Below are 23,358 nucleotides of genomic sequence, written 5' to 3'. Positions count from 1 at the left end.
TTACCAAAATAAACAGGAATTGATGCGCTTGAAACTGCCGCCATTACGGCTTCTCCCATCTGTCCAACGCAATAGAAAACCAGTAAAGATATTGAGCCCTAATGGCGAGATAGCGTTGCCACTTGCTCAAAAAGATTACGCGAGTAATGTGAACCAATCGTCTTCCGACATGAAGGAACTTCCTCGATCGGAAATGATTGCCGTGAAATGTTGACCAATACTTACATGTTTAATGAAATACAGGGGTTATATTAAGGGCAAATGTACAGACTATTTGTTGTCACGCTATTTGACAGTGTATGTTTGACCGCGCACAGGTTAACGCACACGGCAATATGACTCGCCCTATATAGGCTTATGAAAAGTTATTTACAATGTAGCCTATATAGCCATCAAATATCTACTGCTTTTCTGGATGGTTATATTTTTCACGTAGACAACCTTAGGATACTTCATGTCTTATTACGTTTACATAGAAGTCGTATTTTAATCCAGATATCCAAGAACAAAATAGCCTAGGTTATGGAAATGTTTTAAAGCATTTCAAAGATTTGCCTGTAGCTTTGAAGAGTTCTTTGTAATTGGAAGCCTATTAGATAAGACTATGTAACCTTGGCCTATATTGACACATCAAGAAAGAAACAGAGCGCAGGTTGTTGAGGCGGAAGTCCTATCTTCGTTTCGTGCGTAACTTGAGTGGTGCAGAACTACATCCATCTAGCCAAGAGTTGTGCGATGATAACACTTTTTTTCTTAAGATTTTCCTAACATTTTTTTTTACCTTTGCTCTGTCACTTGGTCACATTTTCCCTACAGGTTGTAATGTAATGCTTGAATAGAGTTGGAGCCTGAAACGTAACTTTTTCTTGACCAGCAGAGTCTAGATTCCCTGTATTTGTGATGGAATGCATTCTTAGTCATATCAATGAAGTCAAGATTAGGGTCTCAAAATGGAACATAGTTATTGAACAAACATTACTTGAACACAGAGAAGTATAGACGATGGTGTTAAGAGCCAGATGATTGTGAAGACCTTGTATGACCTGCTAGTCACTTAAAGCTCATCGACAGAGTCAAGGGAAGGTAGATCTCTTTCTGTTACATTTCAATGTGCAAGGTAGATGGTTACAGAGACTTGTAACCTACATAGCTGCTGTATCTAATTATGTATTGACACTATTTAAGACAGAATGATTAGTCCTTTGCTCTGGCCTGGAGTAAAAAACACTGCCGCCCTCCTTAACTTCTATAGCCTAGATCTTATGGATGACTGAGACATGTCCCAAATTCACTCTTCCTGTCGCCATCTGGGAGGCAAGGCCTATAAATGTTCTCTCAGAAGTCTAAACCCCAACTGTACCTTCTTCATGGTCAATGTAAAATAATGTATAGGTCCCAACACTTTCCTAACCACATAAGTGTGCTAATCACAATGACAGATACTTGGCAAATACCTTAAGTGCTTGGTTTATAAATGAATTCACAGTGTCACCAGTCAGGTGACATACCAGTGATTGGTGATACGTCTTTAATAGGAGCTTTGGTGAGTAATACATTCAGAGAAACATTCAGAGTTGCTGTTTACAAGCATGAAACACAGAACGTAGCTATTCTGTTGAAAGAGCAGTATAACAGTGTCTGGAGTGGAGTGGTGGGTCCATCTGTTCCCTCTACAACCTGACAGGTTTATAAAGGCATACCAGACAGGTTTATAAAGGCAAGAGAGAGTAGGAACTACATATGGAGAACAACACAGAAATCAAGCACACATGTATTTGCCTTGTCGATCAGATCTTTTTGTTTGTGTTTTTTTAAGAGGCTTTGGGACTGGGACGAGATCCACACAAACAGGGTTCATCACAGGATGAAAGTCATTATTACATCATGTGAGCCAGTGGATAATGTTATGGTTGGTAAGGGCCATACATCAATCCCATCTGTGCTATACACAAGATCTGAGGTCTTTTGCTGTGTTGCATGATTTAGAGGTTACATAATCTATGTTGTTCTCGACAAATGCATAATGTATGCATGTGGAAGTATTTGTTCATTGGTTGGTCAGAAAGCTGCCTTGCTGACTGTGTGTGCATTTATTGGATAAGAAAATCTGTACTTGCAACTAAGAGACTTTTGGAAATGAAATGACCCTCTAAAAGTAAATCGTGCATAATAGGGCAACTGGCCTGGGACATCAGGCCGAACATCCTGAGGTTACACAATGGCAATTATTCAAAGAAACCATGCTTATAGCAGGTTTCTTACTGTCAAGAAATTCATAATTAAGTAGAAGACGCCTCTCATTATTTTAGACCATTGATGAAGTAGAGATTGAAATAAACCCTTAAATAGCTCAATTCATGGTCTCTAGTTTGGTGGTTAAGATTCTAGTGACTTTTCCTTTCTCACTGCACATCACTCATGGCAATTTCATCTGAAATCTTTCAGGGCAACTGATGTGAATCCAGCTGTTTGCCATTTCCAATCCTTTTTGCTTTTATAACAGTATGACTAATAAATGTCTACTGTAATAGCTTCACTTGAACCACTCAGCCATCAGCTGCTTTTATGTATTTTCACATATTCAGCATGCTGAGAGGAAATATAGGGGATATTTCAGTTGATTACTCTTGAATTCAGTATGCTGAGTGGATTGCCCCATTTATCATTTTGAGTGAAACATTTCCTAAGCATTTATTTCTCATGGTCATGATGAAGACTGCATATATTTATATCAGGACTCTGTGGTGAGAGTACATCACATTTTCACAAAGAATGGCAAATATGAGAATTGCCTTTCGAAATTGTTGTTGAGACCTACAAAGGAGAGATCCTCATAGGAGTAAAAATCAGACAACAAATTGATACTATGGATTCTTTTACTTTGGGGGTTCTCCCAGCCAGATTTGGGGTGACTGAAGTATGTGTTGACTTGGACCACTACTGAGTGGCCCAGTTCGGCCTAAACAGAGACTGAGTGCTGCTCCAGGCACTACAAAAGTGGGGGCTGGAGGTCTGTGTGTGTGTGTGTGTGCGCATGCGCGTGCATGAGAGTGAGTGTGTGAGTGTGTGTGTGTGTGTGTGTGCGCGCGTGTGTGTGTGTTGGAGGTGGTATTAGGGCAGTGGAATGTTGAGTGGAATAAGTCCAGGCAGAACTGAAGCTATCATAGTTTGTAATTGGAGCAGAAAAAACAGATGGTCAGGAACATTGAAAAGAAAGGAAAAGGGAAATGGAGATGGCACATTACATCTATTCCAAGTGGTATATCAGGAGCGATGAAGGGACATTTGAAATCAAATGTGACAGGTTTTTTATCAGTAGCTACCCTCAAATGTTACACAGACCTGTTCAAATGTTACAAATGTTGCTGTTATAGAATGAATGAATTTGATTATCCCATTTTCTAATTGGACCACCCACTCTGTCAGTGGTGTCTGATGAATTCTTCTGGCCATTCAGAGCACAGCCAGAGGTCTCACCAGACAGGCATGAATAGTAAACTATGAGAGAATACACTGACAAACCTCAGAGTGTGTTTTGGTCCATACTCCTGCATTTCTGTCCAACTGTAATACTGGGGCAACAGGAAATATCCTGAAACATAAACAGACTTCATTTCTCCTGCTTCTTCGATGAATCACAGATGTTGCATAAATATTTCCCAAATGAATACACTTTCACAAGGGTAATTTCTCTGAAACAAATGTTAACACATGTATCTTGTGCAAAATGCACAACAAAGATTTGTTTCTCCTTGTACCCTTGCTTTGTGCTTGCAGATATTGTAGGGCCTTTGGGTATCTAAAACAAGTATTTACAATGCATTCAGAAATGAGGGAATAAACAAACAAGAGCACTCTTAAAACAAATGTGTTAACACATCTCTGTGTCCATATAGGGACAACACAGTTTGTGTTGTTTCCTTTTTTATTTGTTACACAATATGTGTTGAAAATAGCACAATTTACGTTGAAACAACACAACTTGCGCTGTTTTTGTTAACACATCTCTGTGTTCAAATAGGGGCGTGCGGGGCCAGCAATACAATGAGTTTCACTGACCTCTCACTCATAGCTCAGTCTATTTAAAGCACCCAGAATTTGGAAGGCTGTTTTTAGAAACATGTCATGTGCCTCTTTGCCGGCAGGAAATGAAATGCTCGGCTGACCACGGCTATTTTCTTCTCAGTCCCCCCACCACCCAACCCCGTCCCCCGCCTTAATTTAAAGGAAGTCTACTTTTCTCACTTTTGTGCATGCCCCACATACATTAGCTTTGCCAGTCATGTTCTCAGGCCCCCTGCGCATTAAGTGCGTTCTAATGAAACATGGAAGAATTCACTGGTGATAATAACGCTGCGGAGCCCCAGAGTGATCCTGGAAAGGTGTGAGATTTCACATCCGTGCTGCTCCACTTTCCGTCATTTAAAAAGCGATCCAGAAGGGGATGCTCCTGCCTCAGAGTCCAGGGACACCCATCCCATCCCAGTCATCATTAATGCATCTCAGGGCCCTTGGTTCCCTCCACAGAAAGGCGGGGATGCAGCAGCAGGGGCAGCGCAGCCTCCTTTTATGTTGCCTCTGTCATGTTTTATGGATGCTGCCGTATTCTTTTAACTTGGTAAATAAGATAACATGAAGCGGGGACTGTGGATCGGAGAATGCGTTGGAATTGAAATGGCAAAACAAAATAAATAGAGACTGTAAAGTGTGAAATCCAGAGTTCCTAGGAAGTCTGTTAACTCTCGTCACAGAGACGATGTACCAAAACACATATTTCAAGGCAACACAAATTTTGGTGTACAGTCAAAATCAAGTCATTAAATCCGCAGGCCTCTTTTGATGAGGGATGCCTCATGAAATTAGACTTCAAAGGCATCAAATTCAGATTTTCACTATGAAAAGAATATGTTTGCATGATAATGCAACAAAACTGACAGTAACCACAAAGGTAGACTTTAAAGATGAGATAGCACAGTGAAGACCTACAATTTAACAGCATGATATCACAAACATAAATTTGCATTGTTATTATACTGTGTGTATTGATACCTTTTCTTGTTTCAGCAATATTACATATTAAAATATGTGACTGTTTTATACACCTGTAGAGACTTGGTGCTGGTGTTATTAAAAATGGGATATGGAAAAGAACAACTTCAATCCTCCATATCATAAATGGTGAGAACAAAGGAAAGAAAAATATGTTGCATCTACTGCTGCATTAGACTGACAGGTGCAACAACAATCGTCCAAGGATTTTCTAAAGGAATAAAATTAATTGCTGCTCAACATTACAATAGTTTTTCAATAGCATATTTGTTAAGTAATACAATAGCGTCCTCTGCTGATGAAAATCCAACATTACAGACAAATAAATCAATTTCACCTCGGAAAGATAATTTTAGTAGCCTACCTTCTGTTTCATCATAACATATGGAAAGTGCAGTGTGCAATATGGTAAACAGAGACGAGAGCCTCATACATCTCCTGACCTGAGAACCCCTAGTCCAAGTATAGTTGCCGGCCTTTCATCAGGCCTGTCCCTCAGCAAGTCATTTGCCCTGGCCGTCAGCCAGGTCCTGCGGGTGCTAGTGGGGACTTTCCCAGGGGGAGCACACTCATGTGTGAGGATTCTGCTCATTTCAGGTTTGGCAGGAGGTAGCACTGCATGTAAAACACACTCATGGAAAGCTGAGGGTAGAGGCTCTGAGACTAAACTAGCACACATCCCAACAACACACTGAGTTAGAGAGTTAGAGAAATCAGTAGCATCATAGCACCATATCAGATGTCTTCGCTTGTATTTCACTAAATTCCCTCATACGTTCACCATGTGCACTACAGTTAGATAGCCCACATTGGAGGTTACAGCCTGACAAAAATCTGACAAATGTTTTAATTCTTAAAAGTACATTTACATAAATAAGTGAATAAATCAAGTATCATTCAAGAGCTGAATTCTGACATTCCATCTATGTATAATCTAAATAAGTGAATGTTTCAAACTGCTCTGATGGCCTTTTCATAACATAACAAAAGTCCTGGTTTTCTCGTGCAGCAACTGCATCGATCTTCCAGAAAAGAGCAAAAAAGAAGTCAGTGTTGAAATGTACACCTGTCTTCGATCTTAATGTTTCACCAGTGCAGTATCTATAATGAAATTCCAATTGATAGAAATTGAAAATAATAGTTGACAAAAAAAAAGTTCTACAATATAAGGTTATGGGCTGTAACTTAAATTTAGGACAAAACAAAGTGAGAATAAAGGCTTTTTTTCCTCCAAGTTTATTAGCAGTGACACTAAGGTACTTTAAAACAATGCTGATCTCCCTCCCTCCCCCCATCCCATCAAGAATGGTAGGATATGGAAAGAGTGACACGAAGATGACATTTTTAATCAAAACGTTTTAACAGTCAAAACATGGCACAAAATTTAAGAGTGGGGAGATAAAGGAAAAAATGCAAGAAAGTTATTCATACATGTTTGGATGATTATCAAGTGATTCCCATTTCAAATTTCTTTTCAGCACAGGCACCCTGAATATTTTTTTAAATCTTGTTTTTCCTTTTTCGACAATTCTCAAACATTACACTTTGCATATCATTGTGGGCAAGAATGAAGACTCTCGCCCTCACTAACACAGAGACAAACACACACACACACACACACATACACACTCATTTATTCACTCATAGAGCTGAAGACCCCAGCCAAACAGAAACCAAGACCAGGAGTTTAATCCTAGAACAGGATGGAGAAAATGTCTGGGTGAGGCATGTTAGGATTCGGGAGTTCAATGCAGATGAACAAGTATTTTTGTCAGCCACGCTCCCAGTCCAATTCCAGCCATGCCCCCTTCTCTCCCCTGTTCTCTGATGACACAACAGCTCAGCAAACTACACTAGTCCAGATGATGAAAGGAGGAAGTGATGTCACCAGATTAGTGTTCACAATTGATACTAATCAAACAAGTGCTCTTAGTTGTTTTGCTTTTTTGGCCTGGAAGATGGGGAAAGATAGGTTTTCCGATCTATGATGCCCAAGCAACCAACTTTGGGCAAATTTCAAACACACAACTGTGGTACGTACCATGTTGAGAAATCTGGCCTTTAAGTGTCTTTGCTTACTGGCCTATTCGCTTCAAGCATGGCTACACATCACAGCCACATCTCTGAACACCAATTCTTTGATTGTAAACTGCTCTGTGCACAAAGAATGTGTCTGGGCACACAATAGAAAGGCCCCCTCATGGAACCACAAATCTCAAGAGGTCCAGAGTCCCCACTCATTTAGTTCTAAAGTGACGTACATATAAAGGGCATGTGGGACAGGCAGAGGTTTTTTCGCATATAGGTATGCACAAAATTAGAGTCTTTTGTGACAGACAATTTTTTTTTTTTTTTTTTTTTTGAGGTGCAAGTCCATACTGTCAGCTGTTATTACTGTCCTCAGGTCCATTGTTTTTTACAACAACAAAAAGAAAGAACATTAAGGAGACAACAGTCCCATTCTGCATGGTTCTAGGAGAACGTAGTCATATCTGATAGAACCTTGCACAAAGTAAATTAACACTACAACCAATGAGTCGATTCCTGCTTTCACAGAAACTGTTGAGACAGGTTTACATTTTAAACAACCGCTAAGTTTCAAAAGAAGAAAACAAAACAAAAATCGAGAAGAACTCAACAAGTGCCTTCTCTACACAGCATGGAACAGCTCTTTGGACGTTAGTTTTCAGTTTAAAATGAGGAAAAAGCTGAAGTTATAACAAAAATGAAAAAACAAAAGCATTAAATAAAACCAAGAATTGCAATGTCATGCTACTTAAAATAGTGTGTTTTGATGGGGAAAATGTGACATGATAAGATACAGGTTGAAATCCCTTTGTCTGAAAATTAGATAGCCTACAACAGCGCATCAGGAAAAAAAAAAAAGTAACAGCAGTTAACTATTTATGAACTCCCTGGAAACAGAAAAACAGACTAGATCATGTGGTGCATGACTGAAAACTGACAAGGGCCTCCTTCCTGGATGCAAGTCAAACTTGAACAAAGACTGCAAGTTTAGAACAGCTTCACATAAGCTTATAACACTAAAGACATAACTGTTATTCAAATGTGTGAAACCAGTAATAGAAATATGTGGATACAAATTAAAACTCCTAAACTCATATAGTTGAGGTAAGGCTACACCCTTGTCTGAGAGCAGCATGCCCAACACAAAATACACACATGATCCGACCAATCCTGTGTGTCAACAAAGGTCAGGTGGGTCATCAGGGGAGGCTGAGGGACAAGGGTCAATAAGTGGGGAGGTCAACACAGTGTTGGTGAGAGGCCATTATAACCGCATTTAACAGCTAAAATAGTATGGATTAATCAGGCTTCAATTCACCTCTTCATCCCACTTGTTCAGACATTACCAAGACAAACATCATGACACCATTAAAAACAAAAAGTTGAAAAACAGCCCATGTTTCTTCTCTCCCAACATAGCAATGTAAAGCTGGGACCAAAGCACAAAGAGAGAGGACTACACCAAGTTTCACCCCTCAAATTCCAAATAATGCGAGAGCTTGGCCTCAAGCAGTTGCAGTTGAAGACAAGGAAGAAGACACAGTAAAAGAGAGGCGCTGTCAATATTGTTTTCAGTTTGGGCAATAACACTGGTGGTAAATTTAAGTTAAATTACAATAACATCCTAAGCCTACCTGAGTGACTTCTTTTTAATGTTTATATGCTTTAAAGCACAGCCAGCCAGAGGCTACTGTTAAGTTAGTATATTTTACTCTCTAGAACTGTTTCCATCACGTAGTGATATGTCTATTTTAAAACGGCAACAGAAGTTAAAAATGAGATAAAGTGCTAATAATTTCTTATAATCAATTAACTTAATGGGTAAGGGAGGGAGAGAAAGATAGAGAAAAGGTTTTAGTATTCATTCTTTGATATTACTTAACTGAGAAACACTGAATTGATTTTTTTCTCTCTTCTTTTACCAAGAGGGAAGACCTTTGAACATTAACCTATCCTACGAGGACAGCAGAGGAAAGGGGGAGGAGCACACAGTCAACCGAGTATACAAAGGCCAATCAAAAGATGGGTGACAAAAATAAAGTCCTGTCTGTCTACTGTGATAAAACACCCCAGCAGCAGGCTGAACACAGGAACTAAGGCTTCCGAAGAAACTCCTTTCCCCATACATACAGCCAGTCACTCATCAACTCCTCAACTTCAGGCTTTTGAAAGAGTAGCTCCCGATCTAATGCTCTAAGCCTCCCTAAACTCAACAGTAGTTGCTGCTGCTCTTTCTGTGCAAAATTACTTGGAGAAAACAAAAATATTGAAGCAACTGAGTCTACGCAGCAGCTCTATAAGACCAGGAAAGAATCAAATCAATTCTGCAGATAATGAGAGACATACAAAAACATAAAACAGCCTAACATAAAAACGTAGGAAATACACCTTTCTGAGCATCTGGGTAAACAAAATTCTGAACATACGACACAGCATCAAGTTGATTCTGATTTCAGAGAAGCAAACAGTCCATAAAATGTCAACAGAATCCCACATAGACAAGGAAAAAAACGCAAATAAAACAGCATAGGCTTTGTCACCGTTACCACAGCGACATCTTGTGCGGCAGGAACATCTGTCTGGTGGTATCAGAGAGCCATTGATAAGACAACTGAAACAATAGCACTTTGAGATCTTTCCAATGGGAAAATGACGGCGACACACTGTGCTTGCCCACGAAGGAGACCTGGGAGGGGGTGGGGGTCCGATTTGGACTTCGATCTGTCGTGCTTTCTGGATATCCATAAGAATGTTCTCCTTGTCCATGACAAAAAAAGAACAGGCAGGCTAACAAACAAAGAAAGCGAAACAAACAAAAACTTCAGTTAAGTGTTTACCAACAGATGTAGGACCCCCATCTTAGTCAGAAACTAACATTAAGACAATTATTTGCGCCCACAAGGCTTAGAGTAATTTGTTGTCTCCCAAGACATCTAAACTATCCGTTTTCTCAGATTAACCTGAATCTCAAGCAAGACACATATTCCCTCCGACGTCAGTGTTTGCTCTCTCTCCCCCTCCCATTCGAAGTCATGAGGGCAGTCATTTGAGACACTCGCGTCTCCCAGTCTGTACGTCTGCACAAATTCCAGGACGCGTCCGAACAGTTCAGGAGTCTTCTGAACGGTCTGAATTCGCACAGAAAAAAAAAAATAGAGGCATCTAAAGGACTGCAACTCCACTTTCCCTCCGAGGATGCAGTGACAGGAGGAGTCTGAAGCATCCCCCCCAGTTTATGAAACTCAGAGGCTTCAGCAGAGCGCCTTGACAACAACGGTATTTCTTTGTTCAGAAAGTGTTGATGCGCGTGTAGGTGTGTGAGTGTGTGCGTGCGTGTAGGTGTGTGTGTGCGTGTAGGTGTGTATGCTGTTGTCCAGAGCACTTTTTTTTTTTTTTTTTTTTTTTTTGGAAATTAAGGACACACCATCCACAGTCTCATTTGACTGCTTCTTCCACTGAGAACAGACAGCATTTCTGACCACTTCCATCACGCTTTGTTGAGGAGAATAAGGAGGAACAGCCGTGCCACTCAAGTCATCCATTTCACCGATTGTCTCGCAGTTTCTTCAGACTGCCTCCTTATCCCCTCTGTCTCCCCACACAACAATCCCCCACTTTCCCCACACGTCCCACTATTGCTGACTAACCACACATCGGTCTGCGTGGACAACTTTCCCACACAGCTTCTCCATCCCACTCTAAAGATTCAACTCAAAATCAACAATGTTTTTGTTTAGCAAGAGTATCCATGTCCCTTTCACACAGCATGTACTCCACTTTGTTGTTGATGGGTTTTTTTTTTTTTTTTTTCTCATTTCTTTTCTGCTAGCAGCAGCAGTGTCCCAGCTGAAGACGTTTTAGTGTTATCCAGGTTGTCACTTCACTGTTTGGGTCCGTCCTTTGTGTCTCTGTAGAGGACGATTCTTTTTGGATCTGTGGAAGGAGAGAGGATGATTTAGGTCATGTGACCAATATGACTCAGGATTTCTTAGGTTTAAGGTTGAAATTAGAACTCCACCAAAAACACAAGGCTCCCAAAGTAGTGTCTCTGAAACAGAACTGAGTAGTCAGTGAAGATTTACACCTTTTAGAGATTACCTTTAAATTACCAAGAGGAGCAACAGTCATTATTATTTTAAGGAGCAACAAATGTCAAACATACATGTGAAGGCAAAAAACACCTTACCTTGTTTTTGTAAATTCAGAATATATTCCATTTCTGAAAAAGAGCAATAACACAATAAATACCCATGAGAAGACTAAAAAAAGACCACTCAGCTGTAACAGTGTCATTACTTAAGAGGAAACTGAAATAGCTTATAATTTCTGTCCTACAGTTTGAAACATTAGTTTGAAATAGCAATTGCTGAAATAGATTTTAATTGGAACAAAGAGTAGAAGTCCAGGAACAGACAACTTGGGCTGGGAACAGACCTCATATTTTTTCAATAGCGCTCACATTGAACGATACTGAGTACACCAAACCTACAAACGGATCCGGTCTGGTACGATTGGGAATTAGTGATGAGCACAATCATATCGATTGAGCTGTTGACTGTTAAATGTTTGCAACCATGGCGATCATAGAACGGACCTGTCAAGATAACTTTAAACACGTTTGATAAAATCTGGATTGCATCAACAATGAAAAGAATCACAGAGGTTTCAAATCTGTCACCCAAACATATATACGATTCCTGCCACAACTGAACACTGTGACTACCGTTGACTGCCTCGGATTTCCCATTATTGTCATGGACGTTCCAATCCTTTCAAAATCAGGCTTAAAAAATCGAGAGGTCTGTTCCCAGCATTAAGCTGGCTGCTGATTAAGCTGTAACATTTCCATGAACAGTATCCTAAAAGAACACATCAGGAATTAAGCATGACCAAAAGCTGACCTTTGTTCCCTCATTTGTTTAATACACTAACATAGAAACCCATGATCATATCCGAGTGTCACATTACAGTGTTGGGTTTCTCTAATGCCTCATACTTACAACTGTGTTTTACCTTCTTAAAAAAACAAATACTCTGCAGCCCAATTACCTTTAGTGTGATAAATTACAGCAGCTTTTAAATCAAACATCCCCCAGCTAGATCTCCTCTCAAAGCCCTTAGTATGGCCCTGCTCTCTGGCCACGGCCAGCACAGGGGCAGTGTTTGTTGGGGAAGCCTGAAGCAGATCTACCCCGAGGTCCTTAGCAGAGGAAGAGCTGAACACTATTGCACTGAGGTTCCTGGGCTCATCTTTAGGGGCTCCAGAGGGAAGGGAAGGGGTCTGCAGCAAGCCTCCCTCCTGAGCCAGAGGCCCAGGAGAGGAGCGGAGGTTGACCACTCTGCTGGAGGAGAGGGGGCTAGTTCGCTTGTCCAGCTCATAGGCCTTGGGGAAAGGGGGGTGCTCCTGTCTCTGGGACGAAGTGGTGGAGCCCTGTGGAGGCAGAGGACCAGAGGGGAATCCGCCCTGGAAGGTCACCACCGTGGGCCTGCCCCTACCCTCTGTCCGGCTGACAGCGTCTCCACCACCAGTGCTGCTCCCGCTGTCAGGTCCAGCACTGGGCTCGTTGATGAAAGACAGCCCCCACTGATTCTGAAAGATCTCCCCAAGTGACTTCTGGTGAGCTGGCGCAGTGGAGCCAGGGTTAGACGTAGACGTAGCCGCAACGGAGGAGGAGGATGGGGTTGGCGGGTCAGCTTGGCGGCCGCTGGGGAGCGACAGTTGCATATTAGACAGGGGTCCGGGCGCATGCGGGTAAACAAACAGGCTGGGCTTCCGGGGCTCCGGCACCACAGGCGTACCGCCCATGCCGGGGATGGCAGACGAGGACAGGGGGGATGCTACATTCTCACCTCCCTGGATGGGGGAGACCAGCACAGACGCAGTACCAGAAGCAGCTGGGGTGTTAAAGGGAGCACCAGGCAAGGGGCAGCCATTGTTGCCGCCCTCTGCTGAGGGTAGAGGCCCATTGGTAAAGCTGGTCGAGGTGATGGTCTTCACAGCAGACATGGGCACCTGCGAGAGTTTGCCTGGCATCTGCGGGGTGGCAGGCAGAAGGAGTGGGTCCCTTTCAGCTGCTGAACATGCTTGGGCTGTGGCCCTGTTGAGGTTCTCCTTCACTTTGCTTGCATAACTAATCTTAGGCACTATCTTAGCGCTGCTGTTGTCCACGGGAAAGACGGGCGGTGGCTTGAACAGTGTCCACGAGTCGTCTTTAGCCGCAGCAGAAGCGGCAGCTGTGGCCGCCTTGGCTTTGACGGGTCGCTCCTCAAATTTTTTACCAGCCGCCTTGCCTTCCGAGTTCTTCCGCGGAAACTCGCCAGGGGGAAGGGCAGGAGCGGAGGGGGCGACTGGTGCTTCTCGAATCCTACCGTTGCCGTGCACCCCCGAGGATGCGTGTTTGTCGGCGGGCTCGGCAGACAGAGGCGGCTCCAGCTGCTGCTTGCCTGCAGGCACTGAATGCATGGCCTTTGCAGTCTGCGCCACAATCACAATGTCCCCAGCCACAGCTTTCGCACTGCGCTGACCGGTCCGACGCTTCTTAGGTGTAGTGTAGCCGTTCTCGGATCCGCTGCCGTCGTTGTCCGTCAGCGTCCCTGGCTTCCCAGGATAACCATTGGAGAGTGGGCTAGAACTAGCACCAGAGGCCACGATGCCATTGAGTGACACTAGAGCCTCCTTCTTACCCTCCAGTGTCTTAAGGTCAGGTGGGCGATCATTCGGGCAGTCCATGTTGCTTTTAGAGTCACCAGTGCTGCAGCCTTCTCCTCCTCTACGTTCCACTGCCCCGTGGAAAGCAGCCGTCTTTGAGGAAGGTCTGGATTTCAGGGGGTATTCTAAGGGGCGTCTGTCGTCATGGCCACTGTGTGTATGGATGCTGTCTGGATTCAAGGCAGTGGCAATCTCCTCTCCCTCCCTAGTAACTCCGTTTACTTTTCCATAACCTGCCGAAGATAAAAGAGAAAGCAGATTTTGTTAAATGCTACAGAGGGCACCTGTAAATAAACATCCAAGTTACAGACAGCACCTGCGATCAACACCAGATTGTTCTACTGTGTCAAAACAGAGTGAATGCCTGCTTGAGTGTCAGACAAGCAGAATGGGAACACTAGAAGCAAAGAGGGTGTTTCAAGTGGCCAAATGCCAGGTCCACCTGAAGCACTGCCAGATTACGCTCAGGTTAAAACTTGGCTTAACAAAGGAAGAACTTCTCACCACCACTTACAAATACACCCTGAACACATGCTGTAAATGCTCACATGCAGAGCTTAAGACAAGCAAATATGTAATACACTGTCTCACTGTCTTTATTAAATTAAGTTATTTGACAATTCAATCAATTTATTCTTCAAATAAATAAATTACTGTACATTTGAAATAGGGTATAAATTGACTTAGGCCACAACACTCCATCCTTACTGGGACAAACTTGTCTTACTGTTTACAAGTTCTTTAAATAGTTGCAACCCAGATGACCACGTCAGGAGAAATATAATATGGCGCTGTAACTCCTGAACTGATCCATGACATGGTATTTTGACACCTCAGCACTCTAGCGCAGAAAATATTAGTTAAAAATGTATGGCCATGCAATAAGGCACTTTACTGGCGCATGGATGTGCATCTCTTGACAACACTGACGTGTTCATCCAATGATCCAGAGAAATGTTTAACGTTACTGTATACCTGAAATACAATCCCTCTAGGGTTTATCACTGCTTAAGTCAATGATAGTTTGAACTCTTCTAGTGCATTTAAAGGTTGTTAACGTTAGCCATATTGTTTACTATTTTATTCTTGAGAGGTACATTGTACAAACATATGAGAAAACAATTTGGCTGTATTCTTGAATCAAAACACATAACGTTATCGCAAGCTAGCCAAGTAAGGTTAACAGTTTCTTCGGTAGTCTCCATGCTAGCTAGTGTGGACAGTTCGCATAATTATTGGCCAAACCAAGTTGCGTGAAAGCCACACAACGGCCTTAATATTGGATCGATGAAATAACGTGTCACATTAATTTCATATCAGGCCAGAGTTACCATTTTTATAGCAACTAGCCAAAATTCGGTAGGCAAACTGCTAGCTAACTCACGTTAGCTTGGTTGCTCGGTATGCAACTTCTTTTTTTCAAGTTACCGTAAAAACTGATCGAGAAATATACACAAAATAACGACGGGGATAACATCAGCTTTATTAACATTTACGTACTTTTGTTGTGTAATGTGGAACTGTGGTTAATCTTAAATTGCTAAGCTTAAACATTTCCAGCAAACCTCGCCAGTCTAAAATTCTTGACAGGCCTGCTCACATGACTGACAGAGTGACACGAGAGCAACAGGCCCTGAAGACCGACTCGCCAGTTAGCAACCAAGCGATGTAGCCTCTGTAGCCACCTAGCTGGCTAATGTGCAAACAGTTTAAGTTTGACAATCGTTTGATTAGCATATGTAGTTGGCATCGACGTTGGTAGTATCAGTCATATGTCAACTTTAAAACTTAAGTACTTATATGCATATTTCAGAATGGGTTTATGCAATTTTGCACCCAACATGGCGGACAGGAAATAGCAATAGTACAGGCGAACGAGCAAGAACATTCCAAGAGAGCCGGTTCGAGTTGCTGGGAAGCGACCGAGCTAGCTAGTTGAGAAAGCTAGGCATCGGAGTCGTCTGCAAAGTCTATTCAAGTGCAAACGAACAACAAACTATGACAGCATCTTCTGTAATTGTAAATGTTATTAATGAACACAGAAGAATTTTAAGTGATCTACTTGTGTAGGAGCCCTCAGATGAATGGGCAGAAACCGGTACACAAGGTCAATGTCCACCAATGCTAGTAGATAGCAAGGGAGCTAATACTAGCCATTATGCTAACACAAGTATCTCAACATCAGTACCTAAGACACTCCCTAGTAACTTTCACTGAGAGATTCCTCTGGCTAACTAGCATTAGCTAGAAAACATGATCTGGACCCAAGCAAGGTCTTCGCCTGAAGTTTGAGATGGTTCCTTCTGACAACTGACCAGTTTTCTTCGTCGACGTTTCCTCGTCCTGGTGCTGGCAGTGGCACTGATCATTATTCACCAATTTGTTCAATCGATCAGGGTTGCTTTCCGCTTCTCCATGATTAGAATATCTCCCGAGCGTCCCTTCGTTGGGCCGTTCCTCCATTGAACTACAGTGCGAATGTCAGTGAGAGCACTGGGGACTCACCGAATGACTAGACATTTGTATTGCCCAATCAACGCCAGCGTTTTCAGGGATGCCAGTGCGACGGAATCATGCCTTCCTGCCTATACGGAGGCCAGGAGATGCGGCCGTCGGCGGCAACGCAAATGTTTGAAAATAATGTCTTATTTTGTTTTTGCTGCGCCCCCTACTTCTCAGGTTTCTGAATGCATATGACGTTTAGGCCTTGCCCTTTAGTCAGCCAGACAGTCTGGATGATTTTTGTTCTTGACCTTATTCTTGTGTGATTTAGGCTACTATGCGTTTATTACGACTGGTAAAAACTGCACTGACAAATTGTATGGTAGCATACCATTTCTATTCAGCTCAATTCCTTACCCCTGACTGCATGATACAGCAAAAATTAAGATAGATCAGACCATTGCCTGTGTTTCAGAACCCTACAAATTTCCGGGATGAATAAAGTAGGCTACCTACATACCTAGCAAACACATAACCTTTAGGGAACGTTCCCTAAAGGTAAAATATTTTGAACCTTTAAAGAACCTTTAGGGAACGTTCCCTAAAGGTAAACATTTTGAACTTTTAAAGAACGTTTAGGGAACGTTTACCTTCAGCTAACCTTCTATAAACGTTCCCTAAAGGTTCCCTAGAGGTTCTCTTTGAGGATGCATAGGTAAATATGGGATGTCTTAATTATAAGACTCTGAATAAGCTAAATCGATTGTGTAAAGCTAAATCGATTGTGTGGAGGGAAGAGAAAAGCTATTCATGTAATACAGACTAGCTGATGATGTCTGCTTTTCTGTGTGCTTCTAGTGAGCTTGTTGGTCTGAGTGTGTGTGCCCCCGGATGGATAAAATGCAGAGAACAAATTTCTAGTAGGAATCTCCTACAGTCTAACTTAACTTAACAACCATGTTGGTCCAGTTTAGATGGCAGTCCTACACCAACACATACTAACACCCCTGTTAATCCAGTTTAGATGGCAGTCCAACACAAACGCATGCCAACATAATGCTAACCATGTTGGCCTAGTTTAGATGGCACTCCTACACAAACATATGCTAACAACACGATAACATTCTACTATGAAAACAACAATAAAGAGACACTGACACAAGTGTTAGGTTTATAAAATGACTTTATTTGTATTTTCTATTTAGAACTGTCTTAACATGGTTAACAAAACTTCAATTAAATACACACACACACACACATATACATATACACACACACACATACATACATATGCACACACACAAACACAATTAAACTATACAAGACATTCAATGCATTTTACAACCATATTGACACCAGATCTGTGGTGTGTGCGTTCCATTACAACTGTATCTAAACTGACTAATGTTACCTATAAATGGTTTACCTAATTGTTTTAATGCTGCGGCTGATCTTCTAGGTAAACATGGTATGGGATCCCATCCGCGCATCTTCCAGGAGTCCTTGACAGAACTTACCCCACAGGACCTTCCTCCTCATGAAGACCTGTGAAGAAAACAGATCATACACACATTTAACTGGTTACCCCACCCCACACACACTCACTTCCACTCAATTTGTTTCACAGATATGGGCCAAACACCACTTTATTTTTTCTCTTCTATTTCCAAGGCTACTCATTCTTACTGTTGTTGACTTATTGACAAACCTTTCATTTTAATTTCTAATGTTAACTAACACTGTATTCATGTTGAGCTGGCACATGTGCATAATAATAATAATAATAAAAAATAATAGCAAGAACTAATTGCCGGTTAATTGTTATCCATGTGTACTTTACATCCCAATCCTATGTCTTGTTTGCATTTTTGTATATTATGTTGATATGTGCCTACATTATTATTTATTATTATTAATTGTTGTCTCTATTGTAGCCTACAGTATGTAGCCGATCTATATTACTCTTTGTTTATGTGTATACTAATGCTGTCAAAATATCACGATCATTTCAATTTATTAATTACATAAACTAAATGTCTATCTATCTATCTATCTGGATTCCAGGTCAAGCTATTCAATTCCATCCAATAAAACCAAAATAATCAAATCTCGTTTGAAGTCTCACTGATCATTTTGATCATATTCTGTAATACGTTTATTAAAAGCATGCATTTGTATATGACAAGTGTCTGATCCTAACTCTGACTGTTTCAGCAAGAAGAATATCAAATGGCAATAGTTCTAATATCTTGTTAAAGGAGATTTGTAAGTTGATGGTGGGCCTGGGCCTACTGGACCCTGAAGATGGACCATTAGGCCTACACATGCACATTTTGTTTGTATTATTTCAAAGTAGGCCTAGCAGTCAGCGATCGTATGCAATTTCAAGCCCATACAATTTTTGTCACATGTAATCATCTCCTCTCTGTACGTCCAGGCTCCGAAAATTGGATAGGCCTACGTGGGGGCAGCCTGTCCCCCAAACAAAAACAAAACCCTGCATGGCATTTCTCTGGGAATACTGAAGGGAGGGTAAGATACTTCTCTGGTGTGTTTCATTTGGTCCTTGGTTAGAATATAATGTGCATTGTTTTCAGAGATGGGAAGTAACAAAGTACAAATACATGGATTTCTATGGAACGTCACGAAAACATGCGTGCGCAACCAAGAGGCAGAAAGCACTATAGAACAGCATAGAGCAATGCAAAAGAGCAAAAGAATAAAATGAGTTTTTGTGCTGAAAACTGCACCAATTCGAAATCATGATGGTTAGAGAATGTTAAATATGTTCAATATCCCTAACGGAATGCATGTCTTCACCAAAAATGACAAAATACGATGTTATATTAATAATCCAAATGAACGTCAAACTTTGAAATATAGTCTGAAATGAGATGTTATTATCATTGAGACAACAGGGGTATACAAAAAAATCCGATTGTAGCTTACAGCAGCCGACTATTTAGGTTAAGTTTGTGGACGGCCACCAAGCGTCTTCTGCCTCAAGGCTGCGCGCGCATCTAGTTTTGTTGGTAAACGGGAAACCCGTGTATACTTCGTTACTCAAGTAGCCTAGGTTTTTCAGATATTTTTACTTTAGGCCTACTTTACTATTTATTTTTGAGGCGACTTTTTACTTTTCCTCCTTACATTTTAACACGAATATCGGTACTTTCTACTCCTTACATTTACAAAACTGGCTCGTTACTTTAGTTTAGTAATTTCAGTGAAGTTAGGCTACCATTATTATTTTTCGCGTCATCAATAGCAGAAGGGAATACGTTGCACTTGACCATGGAGGTATTATATATAACTGGAGAGAGTGACTAAGTCCCGCCCCCATTCATTTCAATAGCCCATGCTAGGCTAGCTACTTCAGCCAAAAAAGCATGAAATTGACCGCAGCCATCTTTACGAAAACGGCGTTTCATGGGTGTTCGTTTCCGGCACCAGCTAGAATAGAGTGGTGAAGTCCCGCCCCTTCCGTTTGCCTCCATGGGACCTATCTTTCAAAAAAAATTGAACGGCAGTCTATGGCGAAAAAGAAGTGGGTGGGACTGTGATGCTCTATAAACATTGGACAATAACCTCCACCATCATCAAACATGTTCCGAATGCCTCTTCTAAAAATCTGATAGGCCTACGGCATGGCACAGTCCACCTTACTGTGATCACAGAATTGTTTACCCACCTCTTATTTTACCACTACATTCCTGGTCTTGAAATATTCACAGGAATCCATAGGAATTATAAATATTCATGTTGTTTTATCCAATATTAGTTGTAAAGTCCATCTTACACCCATGAAGCCAACAAAGAAAATGCAAAAATAGAGACTTTTGTATAATTATTCCATTTTGTGTAGTCATTACAGAACCTGACATGGCCTACAAATCCAAATAGTCTACAAGAAACCACAGAAATGCATAGTTTTATTGTCAGTATGCATTTTGGGTATCAAAAATCCTATGGGGAGTTTCCATAGGGCATTACAAAACGCATGAGCACACCTTGGCAAATAATGGTCTAAAGTACTCATTTTTCATTCTGTATTGATCTACTTTTGCACACAGCTTCGTAAGACCTGGTGCTCGGGCTCAGTTCTGTCTCTAAAATCATATCAAGTGATCTAGAGGGCTGAAATGTGGTCAGTTCAGGGATGCTTGTTATCAGCAGAAAGAAAAAAAAACAATATTCTAGGCTCTGTAACTCTGTGCCAGTGCTTCTTAAGAAGGATCTTAGCTTTCTAAAGATGTCCAGCATTTGATGGTAGGCCAAAAGAACACACTGCCCTCTGAAGTAGGCAGTGCAATGCTGGGCGGGAAAGCCTAATGGCCCAACAGGTTAAGGGGAAGATTTAAAAAGATTTTAATGGGTACCGTTGCATAAAAAATGGTTGTCATTCACAAGACTACTTTTACTTTTATACTTTAAGTACATTTCCAAGCCTGTACTTTGTTACTTTTACTTGAGTAAAGAAGTTAAATCAGTAGGCTACTTCTACTTTTACCAGAGTATTTTTTAACACAAGTATTTGTACTTCTACTTGAGTACGGGAAGTGAGTACTTTTGCCATCTCTGATTGTTTTGGACAAAAGCGTCTGCTAATCATCTAAACATAAACATAAATAAATGCGACTTCCTGTGCCATCACTGACTATACCTTTAAGCACATTAGTAAAAAATCTGGCTAAAAGAAATGCAAGTCAGTGTGCCTTTCCATCAGCTATGTCCAGAGGTGGACAGAGTACACACTCTACATTACTCTAACCTGTAAAACCCATGAAAAAAAATGAGTTACGGGGCGGAATCTCTTGGAATTTTCGTTTATGTTTTGATCGATTAATTCTAGCGTATTAATAATGGGCTAGCGCGTCCTCCTATTTGGGTTGCCAAATTAGCAAAGGCCAACTGTCAACAGCTGTCAGTTGTAGTCATGAACGCCTACGAGAGGCAGGCAAATTTCCAAAATTAAAACAAGAAACACATTAAGTGGACATCGGAGGAGCTTCCTGAGATGGTGACGTCTTCATCAAACGAAGAATATCAAGTCTGACGCAGAGCTGGCCATATTTCTCCACAACAGCCTAGGCTAAACTTCATCTGCATCGCTAACTTCAGCTAAATATGTTACGTTGGTTAGAGAGGTATTTTTTGTTTTCACTGTTTCCGTAATGTGTAGCTGGGTCATGGTTGGAGAAACGTTAAAGCGGCTGCAGGTCAACTAACGTTAGCTAAGTCTTCATTACATCTGGCAACCCAGAAGAGGCTCGCGTCTGGTAGTCTTGAGAACGTTCACCAGTGTTTTGATTTTGGCCTACAGAACGTTTGGTAACAATCCGACAAATCGCACCTTTAAGTAAAAGTACTGAAGTACTTGTTTTTAAAAGTACTTGAGTATCAAGAGTACAAGAGTACATTTTCTAAATATTGCATTACTACTGCCACAGTGCTAATATTTATGAACAGAAATGTCCTACATGGAGTTATAAAAATGTTAATGTTAATACCATGGAGAATGTAAAAGGAATTGAAAGTAAAATCAAGTCATTTTCATCTTTTTACCATGTTGCCAGGGATGTAGTGCAGCAGATTAGTGAAACCATCGTTCACTTTGTGATACAAGCATCAAACTTGGCACAAATATTCTTTGGGACCCACTTTATCCAAAAAGCACATTAGCCACGCAAAAAATCCAATATGGCCGCCATTTTCCAAGATGGCCACCATTGAAAGCTATTATACTTGGTTTTTGACTTGGATTGGGATTGGATAATCACATTTTGATGATCTTGATATATAAATATAGGTAAAAGGGTCTGGACTTTCCAATTCTACGATAAAATGTCAAAGAATGTGTTAAATTGTGAAGATAGACGCAATTAATGGGAAAAATAGCACATTTTGGTACTAATGTTAGCACAATTAAATTGTTTTTTTTTTAATAAAACATATGTTGGTTTGGTTACTTCAGCAGGGGCACGTGCATGTTCTTTTTTCAGTTTAATATATATAATTTCAATATAATAGTGCAGATTGGCAAGTAGAATGCTCCATTGGCTTGGGATTTCCCAAAGTTCTACGGTAAAATATTTTCATGTAATTACCGCTGCAAACATATAATTACCGCTGTCAATGGCAACGGGTTTTGTGCTTCTGATACATCTTTAATATCACTACGCAAGGACTGGAACTTCATTCAAAAGTGAAAGCAGACGGTTGATCAGCTATGTTCTAAAGAATGTTTGATTTAAGTTCAGCAAATGCCATGATGAACGGTAACAAATAGGCTAGGCTATGTAGGCTAAAGTCATATCGTGGGGAGTTTATTATTTTGTTTTGGCAAGTAGCCGTGTAATAAGCGGGATAATGTATAGAACGCCGGTCATTATTGGGAAAATAAGTCCCGACAGGGCGAACCGGCAAACTTATTTTCTATACATTATCTATACATTATCCCTTACACACACACACACACACATACATACATACACATATATATACATACATACATATACACACACAGATATACATATACATACATATATATATATATATATATATATATATATATATATATATATATATATATTTATATTTATATTTATATTTATAAATATATATATATATTTATATATATACACACACACACATATATTGCTCAAAAAAATAAAGGGAACACTAAAACAATACATCCTGGATATCAATAATGAAATGTTCCAGTCGAAAATCTTTATTAATCACATAGTCGAATGTGTTGAGAAAAAAATAACATAAAAATGATCAGCGTAAAATTAAATCATCCCATGGGGGTCTGGATTTGGAATCCTATTCAAAATAAAAGTGGAAACTCAGAATACAGGCTGATCCAACCTCAGTGGAAATTCCTCAGGACAAGTCAAAATGAGGCTCAGTAGTGTGTGTGGCCTCCTCGTGCCTGTATGACCTCCCTACAACGCCTGGGCATGCTCCTGATGAGACGGTGAATTGTCTCCTGAGGGATCCTCTCCCAGACCTGGATTAAAGCATCAGTCAGCTCCTGGAAAGTCTGTGGTGCAACGTGGCATTGGTGTATGGAACGAGACATGATGTCCCAGATGTGCTCAATAGGATTCAGGTCTGGGGAACGG

At 41.0% G+C, this 23,358-nt stretch overlaps 1 protein-coding gene across 1 annotated transcript; it reads right to left on the bottom strand.

Moving 5' to 3' along the window:
• Positions 1–6,379: 6,379 nt before the first annotated feature.
• On the bottom strand, positions 6,380–16,473 carry nufip2 (nuclear FMR1 interacting protein 2). Its single transcript, XM_048264647.1, has 4 exons — positions 16,102–16,473; positions 12,127–14,019; positions 11,264–11,296; positions 6,380–11,010 (listed from the first exon to the last, which is right to left on the bottom strand). The coding sequence occupies exons 1-4, from the start codon at positions 16,247–16,249 to the stop codon at positions 10,958–10,960; spliced, it is 2,127 nt and encodes a 708-aa protein (XP_048120604.1). The 5' UTR covers positions 16,250–16,473; the 3' UTR covers positions 6,380–10,957.
• Between the last annotated feature and the right edge of the window lie 6,885 nt (positions 16,474–23,358).

Source organism: Alosa alosa, chromosome 15 (assembly GCF_017589495.1).
Source record: "Alosa alosa isolate M-15738 ecotype Scorff River chromosome 15, AALO_Geno_1.1, whole genome shotgun sequence".
In the NCBI taxonomy this organism is placed as follows: domain Eukaryota; kingdom Metazoa; phylum Chordata; class Actinopteri; order Clupeiformes; family Clupeidae; genus Alosa; species Alosa alosa.
The sequence above is the reverse complement of the archived record's forward strand: the minus strand, read 5'-3'. Positions and strand labels throughout refer to the sequence as shown.

Coding starts and splice junctions, on each gene's coding strand:
- nufip2 (XM_048264647.1), bottom strand. CDS start 16,249: ATGGAGGAACGGCCCAACGAAGGGACGCTCGGGAGATATTCTAATCAT. Junction 11,297..12,126: donor TGTAATTTATCACACTAAAG/GTAATTGGGCTG, acceptor GCTCTTTTTCAG/AAATGGAATATATTCTGAAT. Junction 11,011..11,263: donor TCTGAATTTACAAAAACAAG/GTAAGGTGTTTT, acceptor CTCCTTCCACAG/ATCCAAAAAGAATCGTCCTC.